The sequence below is a fragment of the Gouania willdenowi genome, chromosome 1 (assembly GCF_900634775.1).
Source record: "Gouania willdenowi chromosome 1, fGouWil2.1, whole genome shotgun sequence".
Taxonomy (NCBI): Eukaryota; Metazoa; Chordata; class Actinopteri; order Blenniiformes; family Gobiesocidae; genus Gouania; species Gouania willdenowi.
This window is the reverse complement of record NC_041044.1, coordinates 19,050,296-19,070,287: the sequence shown is the minus strand read 5'-3', so window position 1 is coordinate 19,070,287 and position 19,992 is coordinate 19,050,296. Positions and strand designations below refer to the sequence as shown.

The window sequence follows — 19,992 nt, the reverse complement described above, 5'->3', positions numbered from 1 at the left end:
TGTGAACATACATACCATCATGGGTGCCATCCAACCTAGGCCATCACTGTGGGATGTTGAGCAAGTCCATTAACCCTAACTGCTCATGTTGTATGTTGCTTTGATTTATAATTTAAATTTTGGTCAAGTATGCATCACAAAAAGGACACAACACAAATACCAACATTGACATTCTTATTTAAGCCATGTTGATTCCTGGTAGAAACAAATAGCTGACTGCTTTAAGATGGATGCTGACAGTTAAAACTCCTGCGACACTTTACTTAAAGTCTGTGTAAAGCAAATTCAGCCATTTTCCTCTAAACACATTAAATAGGTTATAAATGTATTTGTTCAAACATGTAAAAAGCCACTCAACCATTAATAATGTAATAGTGGAGCTAGTTTTCACAGACTCCCTTAACATTCTGTGTTCAGGATTTAACGGGCGAGTCAGAAATCATAACCAAGTTACTTAACGGAGCCACCATTAGCATAAACCCGACCCTGCTGCTGAAGCACACCTAACTTCCAGTGGGTGCAGTTCGACCCCTAGCCGAAAACAAACCACATATTTGGACTCTGGGAATAAAACGTGTCCGCTACTAGTGCCACATTTCATGTGTGACAAACTCATAACACAAAGTCATTTCTGCTTTACACGGTCTTTAAAATTTTCTTCATAAGGCTTACATAATGCTCTCATTATCTGTCATGAATAAGGTGTCATGAAGGCTGTCATTAAGTGTTTGATAAATTATGACACCTTTGGATCTAGGTTGTCAATTTTTGGGTTAGGTGGAGGGATGTAGTGGGGTTAGGTAGGGTTAAGGTTAGGATAACAAACAAAACTTAATGACAGCCTCCATTTGACTTTCTTCATGCTAATGACAAATGTCATTGGTTAATATAATAATATGTACATTATATTAAGAATTTTATTTCATCGAATGAGTTTGAAAAAACTTAAATGAAAACTTTTTGAGCACTAGCGGGGTTGTGGTTGTGGTTTATATTAAATTATGATGAAAACCAGCAAAATCACCAAGTCTCTGCCTCTGCATTGAGAGTGACACACAAGCAAGGGCTTGAGAGTTTAATCACATAGGTTGACCTCAGTTGATTCTAACAGTCGTGTAGTGTGTGGTCCTCAGTAGTTAATAATCTGGTGTTGCAAATTAAAGCAGACAGGACAAATATTGTTGTGCAGATTAAGCTTTACTCTAATAAGTAACCAGTATCTGAATTAGGACTTTGAAGAACAGAAGGATAAACAGAAATAAGTGAGACGATAAACTGAAAGATGAATTTATTTCTGATAGGGCATCGAAGTAATGACAAGCGATCTCAGAGTCACTCCATCTCCTCTTCTCCCTCCTCCTCCTCATTCTCATCTTCCTCGGCTGTGGCGTCCTGGTACTGCTGGTACTCGGACACCAGGTCATTCATGTTGCTCGCTGCCTCTGTGAACTCCATCTCATCCATGCCCTCGCCGGTGTACCAGTGCAGGAAGGCTTTACGGCGGTACATGGCAGTGAACTGCTCGGAAATGCGCTTAAACACCTCCTGGACGGCGGTGCTGTTTCCGATGAAGGTGGCCGACATCTTGAGCCCACGTGGGGATGTCGCAAACGGCCGTCTTGACGTTGTTGGGGATCCATTCTACAAAGTAGCTGCTGTTTTGTTCTGCACGTTCAGCATCTGCTCGTCCACCTCCTTCATGGACATGCGACCGCGAAACAAAGCGGCAGCAGTGAGGTAGCGGCCGTGGCGAGGGTCGCAGGCGGCCATCATGTTCTTAGCACTGAACATCTGCTGGGTGAGCTCGGGCACAGTGAGTGCGCGGTACTGCTGGCTGCCACGGCTAGTGAGAGGAGCATAGCCAGGTATGAAGAAGTGCAGACGAGGGAAAGGGACCAAGTTGACAGCCAGTTTGCGGAGGTCAGCGTTGAGCTGGCCAGGGAAGCGAAGGCATGTGGTAACACCGCTCATGGTAGCAGACACCAGATGATTGAGGTCTCCATAACTGGGCGTGGGGAGTTTGAGCGTGCGGAAGCAAATGTCATACAAAGCTTCGTTGTCAATGCAGAAGGTTTCGTCTGTGTTCTCAACCAGCTGATGGACAGACAGTGTGGCGTTGTACGGCTCCACAACTGTGTCTGACACCTGGACAAAAAAAGTGCTAAGTTAGGGATTTAAAAACGCTAATTGGGAATCCATTAATATGCCTTCTCAACCAACTTATTCTCTACTGATAAAAATAATTCAAAGAAGCATCACCACAATCGTTATAAAAAGTTGTTGTGTGGTTGTGACAGAGCAAAAGATTACACAAAAAGGTATAAATTGTACCTTAGGCGAGGGAACGACACTGAAGGTGTTCATGACACGATCGGGGTACTCCTCACGAATCTTGCTGAGGAGCAGAGTCCCCATACCAGAGCCGGTACCGCCACCCAGGGAGTGAGTGAGCTGGAAACCCTGCAGGCAGTCGCAGTTCTCTGATTCTTTCCTCACTACATCCATAACAGAATCCACCAACTCTGCTCCCTCGGTGTAGTGACCCTTTGCCCAGTTGTTACCGGCTCCACTCTGACCTGGAAGGAAATGTTCATTACTCTAAACCAAAGAAAGAACTTTCCAAGATAATTTCTCAATTACAAATACTTGGCAGTAACTTTGAAAGTGTATTAGGTAAGTTGTGAGTCAAAATATACTGTACGAGAAAAAGTACTTTATATTTGGTGACCTGCTGGCTTGATTATGGTGATTTTTTTTTTTTTTGGTGCAACTTAGGAATCATTAAAGACGGTACCTGAAGTTAAACCGTTCTTTGTGCCAAAAGATAGAAGTCATATGTGGTTTACTATTCGAGGGGCGGATTCACTAAAGGTTTAGGGGTATTAAAACGTGTGCAAACGTCACTCACGCCCTAATAAGGTGTACAAACCTCAGGGAATCAGAACTGCGTGTGTTCAGCGCTTCACATTGCGCCCACAATCCATTTTCCCTTTGATTAATATGTAAACTAGGCGGATCTCACAAGGGGAGCAAAAAAATGGGAGGGTGAAATGCAGTGGAAGCAATGCAAATTCATCAAACCTGGACTGTTTGCGGTGACTGTTTCTGCACCAATTATAGTATGATTCATCAGCAGGTGCAAACACACACTCCACACACCTGAGATCATCATTCTACTGAATGTTTTACACAAAACACTGCAGAGATGGAAAAAAAGTGCTTAAGTTTATCCTTTCGAGTATCAGAAATTAAATTTAATAAAGCAATAGTCAGTAATAACAGCCACTGAAATAAAATGCAGTGTTAAAGTGTTGAACAGCTTGAACATGAGGGAGCCCAGTGGAGTCCGATGTTTGCTGCGTTGCAGAGAGGATGCTGTGCGCGGAGCTCCATTGTCATATCCAGCTGCGCAATTTTACGCAGCGATGGCATAATGTTAAAAAATTAGGGAGTTGTTATTCCTGTGCACTCACCTCTCCATGTTGAAACGAGCAAAATGTTCATTTAAATAGGGCGGTCTCCGCCCACGTCTATATGCGCACTTGTTTTATTAGTACCGAAATGTTAGTGAATTTCCAACAGCAGGTGAGGAAACAGCACCACCAAAGGATTTATGGGCGCACGTGGTTTACTACCCTTTATTTCAGATCTTAGTGAGTGTGAGTGGTGTGGAGCTGTGCGTCAAATAGAGAAGGATGTAAATTAGGACACATCATCAGTAGTGTTCTTTTGAAGCAGGGGGTGTTTTGGCCTTTTGAACATTAGTCATCCTCATCAAAGGTGGCCAGTGACAGGGGTATAAAGCTTGAGCTTGTGCCCATAACTGTTCCCCACTCTCTACTATGTGCAGCTTTGCGCCACTTCACTTTTGGCCTGTGCCCTATGATATCTTCTGTCTTCTTCTTCTTCTTGGTTATTGGTGTGTTGTAACCAACTTGAATAGGTGCATATCGCCACTTACTGTACATGTTTTATTTAATTACATTAAAGTTCTATTTGCTGCAGAACTTATGTGCTGCAACCAGAAAGCATCCTAATCCTATTTAGCTGCTCTTTGATCTGCACTCTTAAGTTAAATAATTTTTGTGTTACAAGGGCCAACTGTTTCAGGGTCATATTTACTGATGGTAGCTTGTGTTTTTACCAAAGACGAAGTTATCAGGTCTGAAGATTTGTCCGAAGGGCCCGGAGCGCACAGAGTCCATTGTTCCAGGTTCCAGATCCACTAAGACGGTCCTGGGCACAATACTTTCCACCTGGAACTCAAAAGCACTCATTTTAAGATCAATAGACAAAGAATGCTCTACACTAACTTTTTAGGAAAGTGACTATTACTGACCTGAAGCCTCATTGTAATAAACATTGATGCGTTCCAGCTGTAGGTGGTTGTCCCCGTAATACGTCCCTGTTGGGTCGATACCATGTTCGTCACTAATAACTTCCCAGAACTACAGACAGGATGATGGGACAAAGGGACAGAGTGAGGTGATTTATTTGTCTTCTTTTCTCACTTATGCTATTTATTGTCACAGGATGATAAAGCCTATCACAGCTTTTTATGAGAGGTAAAGAACATATAGTGACTTATTGCACTATATACTATTGCCTTACACACCATCATGGGTGCCATCCAACCTAGGCCATCACTGTAGGATGTTGAGCAAGTCCCTTAACCCTAACTGCTCATGTTGTATGTTGCTTTGATTTATAATTAAAATTTTGGTCAAGTATGTATCACAAAAAGGACACAACACAAATACCAACATTGACATTCTTATTTAAGCCATGTTGATTCCTGGTAGAAACAAATAGCTGACTGCTTTAAGATGGATGCTGACAGTTAAAATCCTTGCAACACTTTACTTAAAGTCTGTGTAAAGCAAATTCATCCATTTTCTTCTAAACACATTTAATAGGTTATAAATGTATTCCTTAAAAACATGTAAAAAGCCACTCAACCATTAATAATGTATAGTGGAGCTAGTTTTCACAGACTGTCTTAAATTTCTGTGTTCAGAATTTAATGAGCGAGTCAGAAATCTTAGTCGCGTTATTTAACGGAGCATCATTAGCATAAACCCGACCCTGCTGCTGAAGCACACCTACTTCCAGTGGGTTAAGGTTCAGCCTCTTGCTGAAAACAACCACATATTTGGACTCGGGGAATAAAACGTGTCCGCTACTAGTGCCACATTTTTCCATGAAATGAGCACGTTTGTGCACCGCGATTGTTTTGCCTCTAGCGGGCGCAGTTTCTGACTATACTTGGGGGAGATGCACATATTTGAACTCAGGCGAAGCAGACCTTTCTGCTGGACACCTTGTTTGGCCCAATCTAAGCAACTTTTGGAAAACCAATGGGAGAAGCACTATCGACGACGGAGCCGCTTTCACACTGCTCTCTCTGACACAGTACACGGAGGCGGTGCCCTTCTCACACGTGGGCGTGGTTCCAACGCCTCTAACTGACATTCCCCCAGTGTTTCAGACAGAGAGAAGTGCTTGTTTTTTTTATTTGAGACCTAATTTTACATACTTAGCTATTTTTTTTATCTTTCAAATGTGAATCAGTGGTCAATGTCACATGTTTTTGTGGTGTGACAAACTCATGACACAAAGTTATTTCTGCTTTACACGGACTTTAAAGTTTTATACATAAGGCTGACATAATGGTCTCGTTATCTATCACTAGCATGACTAAGGTGTCATGAAGGCTGTCATTAAGTTATGATAAATTATGACACCTTTGGATCTAGGTTGGCATTTTTTGGGTTAGGTGGAGGGATGTAGTGGTGTTAGGTAGGGTTAAGGTTAGGGTAACAAACAAAACTTAATGATAGCCTCCATGACACCTTATTCATGTTAATGACAGGTGTCATGTCATATTAATGACAGTGTAATATATACAACTTCAAGTAAAGTGTTACCAAATTACCATGCAGGCAACGGTGTTGGATTATAAATCCACTATTTGACCAGCACTAAGCAGCTGGTACAACCTTAAATTTGATGTGATGTAAAAAATGCAAGCTAAGCTATCCCAGTTACTTTAATCACCAGAATTTTTTAGGTGGGGAGAGCATGCACTGAGGCTTCCTATTGGCTCAGTCCAAAATGAAACATGAGAACCAAGGATTTTAAAATCCTCCCTACTCATTAGCACTAGTTCACTAGTCAACTTGTAAATATCATACTTTTATCCATCACGTTTACTAGTGAGGTTAAAAAAAACTTGCGCTAGTTTACTAGTGAGCATTTCGACCTTCACTAGCAAATTAGTAACAAAACTAGTTAACTAAAGACTTTAACTCATGATTGAGATTGACAAGTTGGCGACAGTCTTACCCAACACTACACACCCACTTCATTTAATATATTAGTATATGTTTGTCGTGAGCTTTCACTGAAATAACTTCCCTATAGCCCTGTGCAGCTTTACATTGACCCGCTTATATGCATTAAATCAAGCTTTTAATCACATACATTCTGCAGGTGCCAGTGGCTTCTAGACCTTTCTATCTTTGCCTGGTTTTCTTACCTTGGCTCCAATTTGGTTGCCGCACTGTCCAGCCTGTAGGTGAACGATCTCTCTCATGTTTGTAGTTTTTCAAAATAGCTTTAAAAGAAGAGCTGAAAAAAAAGAGTTGAAGAAAAAGAGCTGAATATCTGCATCAATATAACTTTCACCTTTTAAATGACACTAATTTTCTTCACTTGTTTCAAACGGTTGGCGGAGGAATACAGAAAATGTCAGAAATGCTGTTACTACCAATCAAAGCTTCAAGGATTATTTACCAAAATGAAGACAAATCAACAGATGTCCACATTAAATGTATTATTACATTTCCATAACATAACCAAATCAAAGTGTGTCCTCTCTGACTGATTGTGTGTAACTCCTTTCTCTCTCCTCCTGCTTTCTGACTTTGTCCTTTCTATACAAAAGGAATGGTTACAGTTTAAATAATGCTGCTAGTTGATATGTAATTACAGGACTGGTCCTGGTCGCTTCTAGTCAGACTGCCCTAAGCAGGCCAGATACCACAACACACTGATAGTACACAGCAAGGTATCGGCCTGAGGAGGCTTTGCTATGTTTTGACTACTGCTATCAGCAACATTCATAGCACTGAGACAACAGACAACCACTAACACTTACATTCACACCCAATGGGCAATTTAGAGACTCTAATCAACCTAATAGTCATGTTTTTGGATTGTGGGAGAAAGTTGTAGAACCCTGAAAAAACCCATGAAAGCACGAGGAGAAACTCCACACAGAAAGAACCCAAGTGTCTAACCCTCTAACCACTAGGCCACTGCGCGCCCAAAATTGTATGCAGTTCTGACTAAATAGTAATTATTTAAATGTTTTTATGACAAAGTAGTTAGAAAGTGCTTTACAATATCAGCTCATTCACATAGGATTATCTCTGCATAGGTAAATAAATTTACAATATTATGAAACAAGCAGTATTGACTAACTTGATTCAGGAATGTCACTGAATTAGTCTTTAAAGTGTACAAAGTTACAAGATACTCACTTTGGTTAAAAAGTTTGTTCACTGTAGGATATTGGACCAACCTTGGTGGATTCTGACAGTCTTTGTTGTGTCACTCCTGGAGATTCTTTTTTTATGTAGATTTTGCATTGAGTTACCACGACTACCTGTCAACATTGAGCTGTTTTATGAAGCTCCATTTAATGACATCATAAAGCATACTTAAGCACAAAATTATTAGACATATAGGTCTATAAAATATTGTATTATTGTACCACATGCTACAGTTGTGTGCGAAAGTCAGGGCACCCCTTTAAAAACAGCATATTTTATATATTTAAAAAGTTATATTCATATTTACTGTCTCTCTGGTATATGGGAAAAAAAGACAATATTGTCAGGAAACATTAATGTATAGTTACATTTTATTTTATAAATTGAACAAAATTACAAAAATTAAAAACATAATTTTGGCATGTGCAAAAGTCGGGGCACCCTGAGAGTTTCAAAGTGTCAGATTCTTTTTACAAGCTCAGTCCTCTACCAGCTCATTGGTCCTGAAGCATGTGTCAACAATTGTCCTTAGGGAGTGCCAGTTGGTGCCAATTTGAGGGTTTCTTAAATACGGCGACTCCACAAACCTTGTACAAACACTCAGCAACCATGGGTTCCTCTAAGAAGCTGTGTAAGACAGAAAAAATGAAAGTAATTGATGCCCACAATGCCGGGGAGGGCTACAAGAAGATATCAAAGCGTTTTCAGCTTGCAGTTTCCACAGTGCGAGGCATAATTAAGAGATGGCAGGTGAGGGGAACTGTGGAGGTCTAGAAGAGATCTGGAAGACCAAGGAAACTCTCGGAGAGAACAGCTCGTAGTCTGGTCAGAAAGGTAAACCAAAACCCACATTTGACTTCAAAAGACCTCCAGGAAGATTTAGCAGACTCAGGAGTGGTGGTGCACCCTTCCACTGTGCGCCGATACTTGCACAAACAAGACCTTCATGGAAGAGTCTGTAGAAAAAAACCTTATCTATGACCTCATCATAAAATACAACGTCAAAAATATGCAACAGAACATCTACAGAAGCCTGATGACTTTTGGAAACAAGTGCTGTGGACTGATGAAGTTAAAATAGAACTCTTTGGCCACAATAAGCAAAGGTATGTTTGGAGAAAAAAAGGAGCAGCATTTCATGAAAAGAACACCTTGCCAACTGTTAAATATGGGGGTGGATCCATCATGCTTTGGGGTTGTGTTGCTGCCAGTGGGACAGGAAACATTGCTCGGGTGGAGGGAAGAATGGATTCAATTAAATACCAGCAAATTCTGGAGGCAAATATCACAGCATCTGTAAAAAAGCTAAAGCTGAAAAGAGGATGGCTTCTACAACAGGATAATGATCCTAAACATACCTCCAAATCCACCATGGACTACTTCAAGAAACGCAAGCTGAAGGTTTTGGAATGGCCTTCACAGTCTCCCGACTTAAACATTATCGAAAATCTGTGGGTAGATCTTAAAAGAGCTGTGCATGCAAGACGTCCTAGGAATATTGCAGAACTGGAAGCCTTTTGCAAGGAAGAATGAGGAAAAATCCCAAATAATAGAATCCAGAGACTTGTTGTTGGCTATAAGAAGCGTTTACAAGCTGTGATATCTGCCAGAGGGGGTGTTACTAAGTACTGAAGGTACTGATGCTGTAGGGTGCCCCGACTTTTGCACATGCCAAAATTGTTTTTCATTTTTGTAATTTTGTTCAATTTATAAAATAAAATGTAACTATGCATTAATGTTTCCTGACAATATTGTCTTTTTTTCCCATATACCAGAGAGACAGTAAATATGAATATAACTTTTTAAATATATAAAATATGCTGTTTTTAAAGGGGTGCCCTGACTTTTGCACACAACTGTATCTTTGAATGTTGGAATTGATGGGTTGTTTTTTGGTGTTTTTTTCTTTTTTATTATTGTTTATTTTTCTTTAATGACTGAATTTAATCAAATAAATGGTTTTCTATTGTTGGCAATTGTGTCTGGTACTCTCACAAAAGCTCTTGAGCTTTTTTGGGTGTTTCATTTCACAAAATGTATTGTGATAAAGTAGTTTGACATTTTCAAAATGTTTTAGCCAAATCCATAGGCGGAGTTTGAGATTATTGACAGAAGGGGCAGCAAAAAATAAAATAAAATAAAATAAATAAATGTATAGAATATTTCGAGTTTTGCTTCACAAATAAAGAATGAAAACAAATGTTCCAATCTAACTTTTTATTATTATTTTTCATTCCTGTAACATAAGTTTTAAAGCTGTATTATGGACCTGCCAAAATAAATCCAAAATGCAGCTTAAAATGTTCAGCCACCCTGTAACTTAAAGAATGAGACAGTAAAGTTGCTCAAATGAAGCAGTGTCATTATTTATGGTGTTCTACATAATAAACAACACTCGATACATGTGCTTTAGTTTGACAGATACACTTTACACTTAAACATGGAGGGATAGACTTGCTGGGAGTTGTAAATCATGAAGTTAGACAACGGGTAAGATAGAATGAAAGGATTAAAAGTCCAACAACTTAGATTATGGCATTAAAAGTCTCTAACAACGCTGAATGTCTACGTGCTCCTGTGGCCGGTTGATGGTGATTTTGTTGAGGGGGAGGTGGGCGAATATATTGGAACAGCACTGAGTGTGGTGTTTCCTCTTTCGCTGTTCCAGTTGGCTTCTTTTCTCGGTGCATCACTATAAACACGGATTTATGAGACTACTGAGCACCCGCGGTGTCCGTCATGTTGTAAACACACTCTGAGCTGCTACGGGAAGCAGGGTGGACAAATGTCATCGGTTAATATATTTGTATATTATGTACATTATATTAAGAATTTTATTTCATCGAATGAGTTTGAAAAAACTTAAATGAAAACTTTTTGAGCACTCGCGGGGTTGTGGTTGTGGTTTATATTAAATTATGATGAAAACCAGCAAAATCACCAAGTCTCTGCCTCTGCATTGAGAGTGAAACACAAGCAAGGGCTTGAGAGTTTAATCACATAGGTTGACGTCAGTTGGTTCAAACAGTCGTGTAGTGTGTGGTCCTCAGTAGTTAATAATCTGGTGTTGCAAATTAAAGCAGACAGGACAAATATTGTTGTGCAGATTAAGCTTTACTCTAATAAGTAACCAGTATCTGAATTAGGACTTTGAAGAACAGAAGGATAAACAGAAATAAGTGAGACGATAAACTGAAAGATGAATTTATTTCTGATAGGGCATCGAAGTAATGACAAGCGATCTCAGAGTCACTCCATCTCCTCTTCTCCCTCCTCCTCCTCATTCTCATCTTCCTCGGCTGTGGCGTCCTGGTACTGCTGGTACTCGGACACCAGGTCATTCATGTTGCTCGCTGCCTCTGTGAACTCCATCTCATCCATGCCCTCGCCGGTGTACCAGTGCAGGAAGGCTTTACGGCGGTACATGGCAGTGAACTGCTCGGAAATGCGCTTAAACACCTCCTGGACGGCGGTGCTGTTTCCGATGAAGGTGGCCGACATCTTGAGCCCACGTGGTGGTATGTCGCAAACGGCCGTCTTGACGTTGTTGGGGATCCATTCTACAAAGTAGCTGCTGTTTTTGTTCTGCACGTTCAGCATCTGCTCGTCCACCTCCTTCATGGACATGCGACCGCGAAACAAAGCGGCAGCAGTGAGGTAGCGGCCGTGGCGAGGGTCGCAGGCGGCCATCATGTTCTTAGCACTGAACATCTGCTGGGTGAGCTCGGGCACAGTGAGTGCGCGGTACTGCTGGCTGCCACGGCTAGTGAGAGGAGCATAGCCAGGTATGAAGAAGTGCAGACGAGGGAAAGGGACCAAGTTGACAGCCAGCTTGCGGAGGTCAGCGTTGAGCTGGCCAGGGAAGCGAAGGCATGTGGTAACACCGCTCATGGTAGCAGACACCAGATGATTGAGGTCTCCATAACTGGGCGTGGGGAGTTTGAGCGTGCGGAAGCAAATGTCATACAAAGCTTCGTTGTCAATGCAGAAGGTTTCGTCTGTGTTCTCAACCAGCTGATGGACAGAGAGTGTGGCGTTGTACGGCTCCACAACTGTGTCTGACACCTGGACAAAAAATGTGCTAAATTAGGGATTTAAAAACGCTAATTGGGAATCCATTATTATGCCTTCTCAACCAACTTATTCTCTACTAATAAAAATAATTCAAAGAAGCATCACCACAACCGTTATAAAAAGTTGTTGTGTGGTTGTGATAGAGCAAAAGATTACACAAAAAGGTATAAATTGTACCTTAGGCGAGGGAATGACACTGAAGGTGTTCATGACACGATCGGGGTACTCCTCACGAATCTTGCTGAGGAGCAGAGTCCCCATACCAGAGCCGGTACCGCCACCCAGGGAGTGAGTGAGCTGGAAACCCTGCAGGCAGTCGCAGTTCTCTGATTCTTTCCTCACTACATCCATAACAGAATCCACCAACTCTGCTCCCTCGGTGTAGTGACCCTTTGCCCAGTTGTTACCGGCTCCACTCTGACCTGGAAGGAAATGTTCATTACTCTAAACAAAAGAAAGAACTTTCCAAGATAATTTCTCAAATACAAATACTTGGCAGTAACTTTGAAAGTGTATTAGGTAAGTTGTGAGTCAAAATATACTGTACGAGAAAAAGTACTTTATATTTGGTGACCTGCTGGCTTGATTATGGTGATTTTTTTTTTTTTTTGTTGGTGCAACTTAAGAATCATTAAACACGGTACCTGAAGTTAAACCGTTCTTTGTGCCAAAAGATGGAGGTCATATATTATTTACTATTCGAGGGGTGGATTCACTAAAGGTTTAGTGGTATTAAAACGTGTGCAAACGTCACTCCACGCCCTAATAAGGTGTACAAACCTCAGGGAATCAGGACTGCGTGTGTTCAGCGCTTCACATTGCGCCCACAATCCATTTTCCCTTTGATTAATATGTAAACTAGGCGGATCTCACAAGGGGAGCAAAAAAATGGGAGGGGGAAATTCAGTGGAATGCAATTCATCAAACCTGGACCTGTTTGTGGTGACTGTTTTCCGCACCAATAATAGTATGATTCATCAGCAGGTGCAAACACACACGCACACACACTGAGATCATCATTCTACTGAATGTTTACACAAAACACAGCAGAGATGGAAAAAAAGTGCTCAAGTTATCCTTTCGAGTATCAGAAATTAAATTTAATAAAACAAAAGTCAATAATAACAACCACTGAAATAAAATGCAGTGTAAATCGTGCAACAGCTGAACATGAGGGAGCCCTTGTGGAGTCCGATATTGCTGCGTTGCAGAGAGGATGCTGTGCGCGGAGCTCCATTGTCAAATCCAGCTGCGCAATTTACGCAGCGATGGCATAATGTTAAAAAATTAGGGAGTTGTTTTTCTGTGCACTCACCTCTCCATGTTAAATGAGCAAAATGTTCATTTAAATCGGGCCGTCTCAACCACGTCTATACGCGCACTTTTGTTGATGTCATGATGATTTTACTGATGATTTGAATTGATTTTACTGATGATTTGAATTGATTTTACTGATGATTTGAATTGATTTTACTGATGATTTTAATTGATTTTACTGATGATTTTAAATGTTCTTATTGATTTTAAACAATTGAATGTTTTATCATGTAAAGCACATTGAGTTGCCTTGAGTATGAAATGCGCTATACAAATAAATTTGCCTTGCCTTGCCTTGTTTTGTTAGTACCGCAATGTTAGTGAATTTCCAACAGCAGGTGAGGAAACAGCACCACCAAAGGATTTAGGGGCGCACGTGGTTTACTACCCTTTATTTCAGATCTTAGTGAATGTGAGTGGTGTGGGAGCTGTGCGTCAAATAGAGAAGGATGTAAATTAAGGACACATCATCAGTAGTGTTCTTTTGAATCAGGGGGTGTTTTGGCCTTTTTAACATTAGTCATCCTCATCAAAGGTGGCCAGCGACAGGGGTATAAAGCTTGAGCTTGTGCCCCATAACTGTTCCCCACTCTCTACTATGTGCAGCTTTTGGCCACTTCACTCTTGGCCTGTGCCCTATGATCTCTTCTTTCTTGGTTATTGGTGTGTTGTAACCAACTTGAATAGGTGCATATCGCCACTTACTGTACATGTTTTATTTAATTACATTAAAGTTCTATTTGCTGCAGAACTTATGTGCTGCAACCAGAAAGCATCCTAATCCTATTTAGCTGCTCTTTGATCTGCACTCTTAAGTTAAATAATTTTTGTGTTACAAGGGCCAACTGTTTCAGGGTCATATTTACTGAGGGTAGCTTGTGTTTTTACCAAAGACGAAGTTATCAGGTCTGAAGATTTGTCCGAAGGGCCCGGAGCGCACAGAGTCCATTGTTCCAGGTTCCAGATCCACTAAGATGGTCCTGGGCACATACTTTCCACCTGGAACTCAAAAGCACTCATTTTAAGATCATAGACAAAGAATGCTCTACACTAACTTTTTAGGAAAAGTGACTATTACTGACCTGAAGCCTCATTGTAATAAACATTGATGCGTTCCAGCTGTAGGTGGTTGTCCCCGTAATACGTCCCTGTTGGGTCGATACCATGTTCGTCACTAATTACTTCCCAGAACTACAGACAGGATGATGGGACAAAGGGACAGAGTGAGGTGATTTATTTGTCTTCTTTTCTCACTTATGCTATTCATTGTCACAGGATGATAAAGCCTATCACAGCTTATTATGAGAGGTAAAGAACATATAGTGACTTATTGCACTATATACTATTGCCTTACACACCATCATGGGTGCCATCCAACCTAGGCCATCACTGTAGGATGTTGAGCAAGTCCCTTAACCCTAACTGCTCATGTTGTATGTTGCTTTGATTTATAATTAAAATTTTGGTCAAGTATGCATCACAAAAAGGACACAACACAAATACCAACATTGACATTCTTATTTAAGCCATGTTGATTCCTGGTAGAAACAAATAGCTGACTGCTTTAAGATGGATGCTGACAGTTAAAACTCCTGCGACACTTTACTTAAAGTCTGTGTAAAGCAAATTCATCCATTTTCTTCTAAACACATTTAATAGGTTATAAATGTATTCCTTAAAACATGTAAAAAGCCACTCAACCATTAATAATGTAATAGTGGAGCTAGTTTTCACAGACTGTCTTAAATTTCTGTGTTCAGAATTTAATGAGCGAGTCAGAAATCTTGGTCGCGTTATTTAACGGAGCCATCATTAGCATAAACCCGACCCTGCTGCTGAAGCACACCTAACTTCCAGTGGGTTAAGGTTTAGCCTCTTGCCGAAAACAAACCACATATTTGGACTCTGGGAATAAAACTCGTCCGCTACTAGTGCCACATTTTCCATGAAATGAGCACGTTTTGTGCACCGCGATTGTTTTGCCTCTAGCGGGCGCAGTTCTGACTATACTTGGGAGAGATGCACATATTTGAACTCAGGCGAAGCAGACCTTTTCTGCTGACACCTTGTTTGGCCCAATCTAAGCACTTTTGGAAAACCAATGGGAGAAGCACTATCGACGACGGAGCCGCTTTCACACTGCTCTCTCTGACACAGTGCACGGAGGCGGTGCCCTTCTCACACGTGGGCGTGGTTCCAGCGCCTCTAACTGACATTCCCCCAGTGTTTCAGACAGAGAGAAGTGCTTGGTTTTTTTTATTTTGAGACCTAATTTTACATACTTAGCTATTTTTTTTTTATCTTCCAAATGTGAATCAGTGGTCAATGTCACATGATTTTGTGGTGTGACAAACTCATAACACAAAGTTATTTCTGCTTTACACGGACTTTAAAGTTTTATACATAAGGCTGACATAATGGTCTCGTTATCTATCACTAGCATGAATAAGGTGTCATGAAGGCTGTCATTAAGTTATGATAAATTATGATACCTTTGGATCTAGGTTGGCATTTTTTGGGTTAGGTGGAGGGATGTAGTGGGGTTAGGTAGGGTTAAGGTTAGGGTAACAAACAAAACTTAATGACAGCCTCCATGACACCTTATTCATGTTAATGACAGGTGTCATGTTATATTAATGACAGCGTAATATATACAACTTCAAGTAAAGTGTTACCAAATTACCATGCAGGCAACGGTGTTGGATTATAAATCCACTATTTGACCAGCACTAAGCAGCTGGTACAACCTTAAATTTGAGGTGATGTGAAAAAGGCAAGCTAAGCTATCCCAGTTACTTTAATCACCAGAAATTTTTAGGTGGGGAGAGCATGCACTGAGGCTTCCTATTGGGTCAGTCCAAAATGAAACATGAGAACCAAGGATTTTAAAATCCTCCCTACTCATTAGCACTAGTTCACTAGTCAACTTGTAAATATCATACTTTTATCCATCACGTTTACTAGTGAGGTCAAAAAAAACTTGCGCTAGTTTACTAGTGAGCATTTTGACCTTCACTAGCAAATTAGTAACAAAACTAGTTAACTAAAGACTTTAACTCATGATTGAGATTGACAAGTTGGCGACAGCCTTACCCAACACTACACACCCACTACATTTAATATATTAGTATAATATGTTTGTGGTGAGCTTTCACTGAAATAACTTCCCTTTAGCCCTGTGCAGCTTTACATTGACTCGCTTATATGCATTAAATCAAGCTTTTAATCACATACATTCTGCAGGTGCCAGTGGCTTCTAGACCTTTCTATCTTTGCCTGGTTTTCTTACCTTGGCTCCAATTTGGTTGCCGCACTGTCCAGCCTGTAGGTGAACGATCTCTCTCATGTTTGTAGTTTTTCAAAATAGCTTTAAAAGAAGAGCTGAAAAAAAAGAGTTGAAGAAAAAGAGCTGAATATCTGCATCAATATAACTTTCACCTTTTAAATGACACTACTTTTCTTCACTTGTTTCAAACGGTTGGCGGAGGAATACAGAAAATGTCAGAAATGCTGTTACTACCAATCAAAGCTTCAAGGATTATTTACCAAAATGAAGACAAATCAACAGATGTCCACATTAAATGTATTATTACATTTCCATAACATAACCAAATCAAAGTGTGTCCTCTCTGACTGATCGTGTGTAACTCCTTTCTCTCTCCTCCTGCTTTCTGACTTTGTCCTTTCTATACAAAAGGAATGGTTACAGTTTAAATAATGCTGCTAGTTGATATGTAATTACAGGACTGGTCCTGGTCGCTTCTAGTCAGACTGCCCTAAGCAGGCCAGATACCACAACACACTGATAGTACACAGCAAGGTATCGGCCTGAGGAGGCTTTGCTATGTTTTGACTACTGCTATCAGCAACATTCATAGCACTGAGACAACAGACAACCACTAACACTTACATTCACACCCAATGGGCAATTTAGAGACTCTAATCAACCTAATAGTCATGTTTTTGGATTGTGGGAGAAAGTTGTAGAACCCTGAAAAAACCCATGAAAGCACGAGGAGAAACTCCACACAGAAAGAACCCAAGTGTCTAACCCTCTAACCACTAGGCCACTGCGCGCCCAAAATTGTATGCAGTTCTGACTAAATAGTAATTATTTAAATGTTTTTATGACAATGTAGTTAGAAAGTGCTTTACAATATCAGCTCATTCACATAGGATTATCTCTGCATAGGTAAATAAATTTACAATATTATGAAACAAGCAGTATTGACTAACTTGATTCAGGAATATCACTGAATTAGTCTTTAAAGTGTACAAAGTTACAAGATACTCACTTTGGTTAAAAAGTTTGTTCACTGTAGGATATTGGACCAACCTTGGTGGATTCTGACAGTCTTTGTCGTGTCACTCCTGGAGATTCTTTTTTTATGTAGATTTTGCATTGAGTTACCACGACTACCTGTCAACATTGAGCTGTTTTATAAAGCTCCATTTAATGACATCATAAAGCATACTTAATCACAAAATTATTAGACATACAAGTCTAAAAAATATTGTATTATTGTACCAAATGCTATCTTTGAATGTTGGAATTGATGGGTTGTTTTTTGGTGTTTTTTTCTTTTTTATTATTGTTTATTTTTCTTTAATGACTGAATTTAATCAAATAAATGGTTTTCTATTGTTGGCAATTGTGTCTGGTACTCTCACAAAAGCTCTTGAGCTTTTTTGGGTGTTTCATTTCACAAAATTTATTGTGATAAAGTAGTTTTACATTTTCAAAATATTTCAGCCAAATCCATAGGCGGAGTTTGAGATTATTGTCAGAAGGGGCAGCAACAAAAAAAAAAAAATTAAAATAAATAAATTTAGAGAATATTTCGAGTTTTGCTTCACAAATAAAGAATGAAAACAAATGTTCCAATCTAACTTTTTATTATTATTTTTCATTCCTGTAACATAAGTTTTAAAGCTCTATTATGGACCTGCCAAAATAAATCCAAAATGCAGCTTAAAATGTTCAGCCACCCTGTAACTTAAAGAATGAGACAGTAAAGTTGCTCAAATGAAGCAGTGTCATTATTTCTGGTGTTCTACATAATAAACAACACTCGATACATGTGCTTTAATTTGACAGATACACTTTACACTTAAACATGGAGGGATAGACTTGCTGGGAGTTGTAAATCATGAAGTTAGACAACGGGTAAGATAGAATGAAAGGATTAAAAGCATTTAAAAGTCCAACAACTTAGATTATGGCATTAAAAGTCTCTAACAATGCTGAATGTCTACGTGCTCCTGTGGCCGGTTGATGGTGATTTTGTTGAGGGGGAGGTGGGCGAGTATATTGGAACAGCACTGAGTGTGGTGTTTCCTCTTTCACTGTTCCAGTTGGCTTCTTTTCTTGGTGCATCACTACAAACACGGATTTATGAGACTACTGAGCACCCGCGGTGTCCGTCATGTTGTAAACACACTCTGAGCTGCTACGGGAAGCAGGGTGGACAAATGTCATCGGTTAATATAATATTTGTATATTATGTACATTTAATTAAGAATTTTATTTCATCAAATTAATTTGGGTTGTGGATTTTATAAAACTTTGAGGAAAACCAGCAAAGTCACCAAGTCTAATGCAGTGGGCGCAATGCAATTCATCAAACCTGGACCTGTTTGCGGTGACTGTTTTCTGCACCAAAAATAGTATGATTCATCGGCAGGTGCAAACACACACACACACACACACACACAGATCATCATTCTACTGAATGTTGACACAAAACACAGCAGAGATGTAAAAAAAGTTATCCTTTCGAGTATCAGAAAATAAATTAAAGAAAAAAAATAGTCAGTAATAACAGCCACTGAAATAAAATGCAGAGTAAAGTGTGCAACAGATGAACAGCTTTAGTTAAAGGTTTCGCAGTTTTTGATTTATCAAGACTGAAGTGGACATAATCCCCCAAATCGTCAGTCCACTGCTTAAAATCCATGGTTTTTCTCTCGTCCTCCTAGGCACACCTTTTGCCCTAAAAACATTAAATTTAACTAATTTCTAGCCTAAAGCCTAGTGGTTCTCACAAATTGCCCAGTTTTTCTGTAAATGATATTGTTTTTTGTTGTTTGTTGTTTTTTCAACTTCTTAAATTTTTTTTTAATCTATTTCAACTTTTTTCAACCAAATTGTTAACATTAAGCTATTGCTAGGTTATTGCTATTGCGAGGTGAATGCTAATGGTTTTTTTCAACCTTTTTTTTCAACTTTTTCAACCCCTTTTCAAATATTTTCAACTTCTTTAACCCATTTCAACTTCTATTTCACATTTTTCAACCCATTTTTTTTTCAACCTAATTGCTAATATTAAGCTATTGCCAGGTTATTGCTGTTGCTAGGTGAATGCTAATGATAGGTCAGTGCTAATGCTAGGCGAATGTGATTGCTAGGCTAATGCTAAGAGTTAGGGGTTTTTCAACCTATTTGCTAATTCTTGGTTAGTGCTAATGTTAGGCGAATGCTAACACTACACTAATGCAGTGCAACGCGGTTCAGCACATGCTCGTGTTGTGGTGGTCGAGAACGGTCTTGGTCTCGAGACCAAATTTTAAAGGTCTCGGTCTCGTCTCTTAAGCATTTTGACTCGGTCTTGTCTCGGACTCGGGCTGCCCGGACTCTCATTTTCTCTCAAGACCGTTCGAGACCAGCACTAATTCCTGCTATTTTTAACCTTTTTTTATAATGTGATAATAACACGTAGAAGAACGGGATAAAACAATCCTTTATTCATTATTTAATCCACCCTGTATAATGACCACAACCTTCCTTAATGTGACTGAGTGACGTGTGTGTGTGCGCGTCTGGCTACGGTGTCAGTTTGGACAGCGGAGCGCAAGGGAGATATGAACTAATCACCGTTAAAAATCTCAGTAAAACTCCAGAAAACAATCACCACGAATACATATTATCTCCCTGGTAAAGACAGTAGCTCTAACAACTGGTAAAATGATAAACTGGTGATATTACAGCCTGTGCAGCAGTATGAAGACGCATTTACTCCGCCTCTGGGTCCTAGTGCCTGCCGGC

The 19,992-nt window shown here is 39.9% G+C and overlaps 1 protein-coding gene and 1 pseudogene across 1 annotated transcript; both read right to left on the bottom strand.

Moving 5' to 3' along the window:
* Positions 1-1,273: 1,273 nt before the first annotated feature.
* LOC114461470 (tubulin beta chain-like) lies at positions 1,274-7,685 on the bottom strand (annotated as a pseudogene).
* A 3,061-nt stretch (positions 7,686-10,746) lies between these two features.
* LOC114461460 (tubulin beta chain-like) lies at positions 10,747-17,327 on the bottom strand. The gene is made up of 6 exons (XM_028443549.1): positions 17,243-17,327; positions 16,237-16,328; positions 14,030-14,138; positions 13,836-13,946; positions 11,808-12,052; positions 10,747-11,621 (listed from the first exon to the last, which is right to left on the bottom strand). Exons 2-6 carry the CDS (start codon positions 16,291-16,293, stop codon positions 10,806-10,808), a joined length of 1,338 nt encoding a protein of 445 aa, XP_028299350.1. The 5' UTR covers positions 16,294-16,328; positions 17,243-17,327; the 3' UTR covers positions 10,747-10,805.
* Positions 17,328-19,992: the final 2,665 nt, after the last annotated feature.

What these genes read in the sequence shown, in the direction of transcription:
- LOC114461460 (XM_028443549.1), bottom strand. Translation starts at nt 16,293, where the DNA reads ATGAGAGAGATCGTTCACCTACAGGCTGGACAGTGCGGCAACCAAATT. An exon ending in GCAACCAAATTGGAGCCAAG is followed by an intron (nt 14,139 to 16,236) that starts GTAAGAAAACCA and finishes TCCTGTCTGTAG; the next exon opens with TTCTGGGAAGTAATTAGTGA. An exon ending in ACCTGATAACTTCGTCTTTG is followed by an intron (nt 12,053 to 13,835) that starts GTAAAAACACAA and finishes ATTTCCTTCCAG; the next exon opens with GTCAGAGTGGAGCCGGTAAC.